This window comes from Austrofundulus limnaeus, unplaced genomic scaffold, assembly GCF_001266775.1.
Source record: "Austrofundulus limnaeus strain Quisiro unplaced genomic scaffold, Austrofundulus_limnaeus-1.0 Scaffold603, whole genome shotgun sequence".
Taxonomy (NCBI): Eukaryota; Metazoa; Chordata; class Actinopteri; order Cyprinodontiformes; family Rivulidae; genus Austrofundulus; species Austrofundulus limnaeus.
Genome location: NW_013953005.1, coordinates 261,259 through 265,872, shown reverse-complemented (window position 1 = coordinate 265,872; position 4,614 = coordinate 261,259). Strand labels below are relative to the sequence as shown.

The window sequence follows — 4,614 nt, the reverse complement described above, 5'->3', positions numbered from 1 at the left end:
TGTGTGTCTGTGTGTGTGTCTGTGTGTGTCTGTGTGTGTGTCTGTGTGTGTCTGTGTGTGTGTCTGTGTGTGACTGTGTGTGCGACTCATGTTGACACTCTCACTGTTTCCTGACTGTTTGATTCTGTTTTTAGTTTTAGTTTCTTGGAGGAACTTCCTGTCTTGTTTTAATGAATCCTTCACCTTATTTTATGTTCAGTTTTACTTTGAAAGGGTTTACAGCTTCCTGTTTGTTGAGTTGTTGTTCAGTTTTCTGTTTATATGTTGTGAAGCTTTCTGACTGAAAGTGTCTGATAGAGCTTTAAAATTTCTTATATTTAGAGGTGGATCAGGATCAGGATCAGGATCAGGATCAGGAAGACCCAGAAACCAAACCTGACCCTGTTTCTGTTTATCAGCTACATTTCATGGAGGACAAAGCGGTCCAGGTGGTCCTGCAGACCCACATGAGCCCCTCCAGGTGTTTAATCTGTAATCTGAGCAGAGCGGGGTCTTCTCATCGTTCCAGTTTTTAAACAGAACCTAAATTTAGCACATCTGGATCAGGCAGCAGCTGCTTTGGGTTCTGGTCTGGTTTTCACGGGTCTGTAGTCCCCCCACACCCCCTCAGGGTTTTCCTGAACGTGGACCTGAGCGGAAACCGAAACCTTTTGTGTCAGCAGACCTCCGACCGCAGGGAGGGGTTGTGTTTCCATGAGTTCACAGGAGAAACCGTCACATTGTTGTGGGTCTGAGACATGCTTCTGTTCCTCTGAAGAACCCACCTGGACCCAAACAAGAACCTGAAGAACCTTTAGTGGTTCCAACAAAACCGAGACTTTAGTTCTGCTCTGAGCTCTTTCATGTCTGCAGCACAGTTCTGTTGGGTTCTGATGAGGTTCTGATGAGGTTCTGTTGGGTTCTGATGAGGTTCTGATGAGGTTCTGTCAGATTCTGTTGGGTTCTGATGAGGTTCTGATGAGGTTCTGTCGGGTTCTGATGAGGTTCTGAGGGTTCTGATGAGGTTCTGTCAGGTTCTGATGAGCTCCTTCATGTCTGCAGTACGGAGGCGTTGCTCCAGTCTGTCAGGGTGAGACAAAGACTGGATCTCCTGCTCCATCTCAGTTCTAAAGCTGAGATCAGGAGGTTTGGATCAGGACTTTATGTGGAACCAGAACCTGGAGCAGTTTGTCCTTTAGTYCAACATTTAATCTGAACCCAGATTAACAGATTTAATCCCGCAGAACAAAATAATCTGAAGAAATACGCAACTAAAAGTTCCTCCTGATCTCTCTGAGCTCAGGTCTCAGAGGTATTAGGTCCAGGAGACAAAACCCAGACCCCCGGACCCTGCTGGTGGACCTGGACCTACAGAGGGCCTGAAGACCTACAGGTGGACCTGGACCTACAGAGGGACTGAAGACCTACAGTGGGACTGAAGATCTGCAGGTGGATCTGGACCTACAGAGGGCCTAAAGACCTGCAGGTGGACCTGGATCTACAGAGGGTCTAAAGACCTGCAGGTGGACCTGGATCTACAGAGGGTCTAAAGACCTGCCGGTGGACCTGGACCTACAGAGGGTCTAAAGACCTGCCGGTGGACCTGGACCTACAGACCCGTTAAAGACGATCAGGTCCATAAATGATAAAGACCCGTTGGACACAAAGGGTCAAATCAGGGTTTTCAGGAATCTGGACCAAGGTTCTGATGGAGACAGGAACAGGAAACTGCTGACTCATCGTGGACTGACCCGGTCCAGCTGCTCTGAGCATGACTCAGCAGTCTGGACTGTAGTTCTGACTCAGCAGCTGCTTCTTGTTTTACTGAGAGGTTCAGACCCAACAGGTTTGTTTTATTCTGAAAACCCAGATTTWTGTATCTTAAGCTCTTATTTTGACAGGAAATGTGGGCGTTTCCTGTTTGAAACAGAAAACTTTAAAACTTCAGTAAAAAGCAGATTTTTTTTACTCCCTGTTGGAGCTGAACTTTGACCCAGTTCTTTCCTCAGGATTCTGGGTCRGGTCCAACACTCCCGGACCACGTGTGCAAAGGTCCCAGGCCCGGTTTGGATCCGTTCAATCAGAACACGGACCAGTCTGAGGAGGTTCCGTTTGCTCAACGTCCCAAAGGAATCCCAGAACTTTCACAGGAAATTCCTCTGGAGTGAATCAGAACCGACCCGATAAGTCGGGAAGAGATGAGCTGTCAGGAGGGAGAAAACAAACTCGGTAACATCAGGAGGGGCTTTTATTTTGACAGGTTTGCAGCTACTTCCTCTGAAGATTCTTTTAATAAAACTAAAATAAATAATTTCAAAAGAAACTGAAACACCAGAAGTTTTGACTGAGAGAAACCAGACGGTTGTTCAGATTCTGACATCATTCTTATAAATAAAACGTGTAAACAAATAAATAAACAAATAAATAAAAGCTAACGGTTAGCATCAAGTCCTGAGCTGCTCCAGCCTTCGTCTCAGCTCTCTGCTCCTCTTCGTCAGCGTGTCCTTCATCGTCAGCAGCCTCTCCTCCTCCTCTCTGACCTGCGTGACGAAGGCCGCCGCCTCCCTCAGGATGACCACCTTGGCTGCCTTCAGGTTGTGGGCCACGGYGGGGACCTGGTCCCTCAGAGACAGGAAGCTCCTCCTCAGCTCGTCCCGCCGCTGCCTCTCCAGGACGTTGTGGGTCCGCCGCTTGTCCTCGTCCTCGCCGTCCGACTGCGGGCTCCAGCAGCGCCTCGCCGGGAGCTCCGCCTTCAGCCGCTTCCCAGCAGGCCGCGGGGCGGCATAGTTGTGCTGGTGGACGCTGATGTGAGCTCGTTTGAGTATCAGAGGCGAGGCGTCGGACCGCCGGGACGTCCCCCGCCTGTCCACCGTCACCACGTCAATCTCCTCCTCTTCTGATAAAAAACAATCAGCAGAAAACTTTTAATCCTGACCAACAAATAATCTGGATTAAAACATTTAGACGTTGTAACACGAGATTAAAGTCATGTGAGAAGAGTTAATGAGCTTTTCAAAATAAAAGCCCGACTCCCACCTGAGTCACTGCTGAGGGGCGGGGACGTCACAGACAGCTCTGACTCCGCCTCCATCGTCTCGTCRTCCTGTCCCGGTCTCTCTGCCGGCGTGACGTACGGGAACACAGCAGACGGGTCGACGCAGGCCACCGCCGCCGCGTGGAGGTCCTGCAGGTACTCTGTGTTCACCTGAGGACCAGGGACCAGGTCCGAGACCCCGCTGGAGTCCCGGTGGGTCTGGAGACTCGCCAGCCTCTCTGACACCATCTGCTCCAGTTTGGTGGCGGCGGCGAAGCTGCTGCTCCACATGCAGTCCTGGATGATGAAGGACTGCAGGAACGAGGAGGAGGAGCTACGGTCTTCATCCAGGAGGTCCCAAACCGCCTCCAGGTGGTCCGCGGAGGACAGCGAGGTCTCAGACTGAGGCGGGGTCCGGCTGGGGGACAAAGGGGGCGTCGGCAGGAGCTCAAACTTCTTCCAGATGTCCTCACCTGGACCTGGGAGGAGCTGGCTGCGTGGAGGCGGGTAGAACTCCTCCTCCTCCTCGCCGGACAGGAAGTAGGGCTGGACTGCATCAAAGTCGTAATCTGAGCCGGACACGGGGAACACCAGCGCCATCATGACCACCTGAGGACCAGCAGGACACGACTTAATCCTGAACCACAGTTAAACCTGACTTAATCCAGAGTTAATCCTGAAATAATCCTGAGCTAATCCAGCTAATCCTGACCTAATCCAGAGTTAATCCTGGCATAATCCAGAGTTAATCTTGAGCTAATCCAGAGTTAATCCTGGCATAATCCAGAGTTAATCTTGAAATAATCCAGAGTTAATCCTGAAATAATCCAGCATTAATCCTGAAATAACCCAGAGTTAATCCTGAAATAATCCAGAGTTAATCCTGAAATAATCCAGAGTTAATCCTGAAATATCCAGAGTTAATCCTGACCTAATCCAGAGTTAATCTTGAAATAATCCAGAGTTAATCCTGAGCTAATCCAGAATTAATCCTGAGCTAATCCAGAGTTAATCCTGACCTAATCCAGAGAAAATCTTGACCTAATCCAGATGTAATCCTGACCTAATCCAGAGTTAATCCTGAAATAATCCAGCATTAATCCTGAAATAAACCAGCGTTAATCCAGAGTTAATCCTGAGCTAATCCAGAGTTAATCCTGAAATAATCCAGCATTAATCCTGAAATAACCCAGAGTTAATCCTGAACTAATCCAGAGTTAATCCTGAGCTAATCCAGAGTTAATCCTGAGCTAATCCTGAGTTAATCCTGACTTAATCTAGAGTTAATCCTGACCTAATCCAGATTTAATCCTGAAATAATCCAGAGTTAATCCTGACCTAATCCAGAGTTAATCTTGAAATAATCCAGAGTTAATCCTGAACTAATCCAGAGTTAATCCTGAAATAATCCAGAGTTAATCCTGACTTAATCTAGAGTTAATCCTGACCTAATCCAGATTTAATCCTGAAATAATCCAGAGTTAATCCTGACCTAATCCAGAGTTAATCTTGAAATAATCCAGAGTTAATCCTGAACTAATCCAGAGTTAATCCTGAGCTAATCCAGAGTTAATCCTGAAATAATCCAGAGTTAATCCTGA

General features: G+C 48.0%; 1 protein-coding gene across 1 annotated transcript; it reads right to left on the bottom strand.

Moving 5' to 3' along the window:
• Nucleotides 1–2,209: 2,209 nt before the first annotated feature.
• Nucleotides 2,210–3,624, bottom strand: LOC106531183 (transcriptional regulator Myc-B; the record flags this gene model as incomplete). The annotated part of the gene is given in 2 exon segments (XM_014026964.1): nt 2,210–2,875; nt 3,016–3,624. Coding segments are annotated over 2 exon segments (1,053 nt in total). The 3' UTR covers nt 2,210–2,423.
• Between the last annotated feature and the right edge of the window lie 990 nt (nt 3,625–4,614).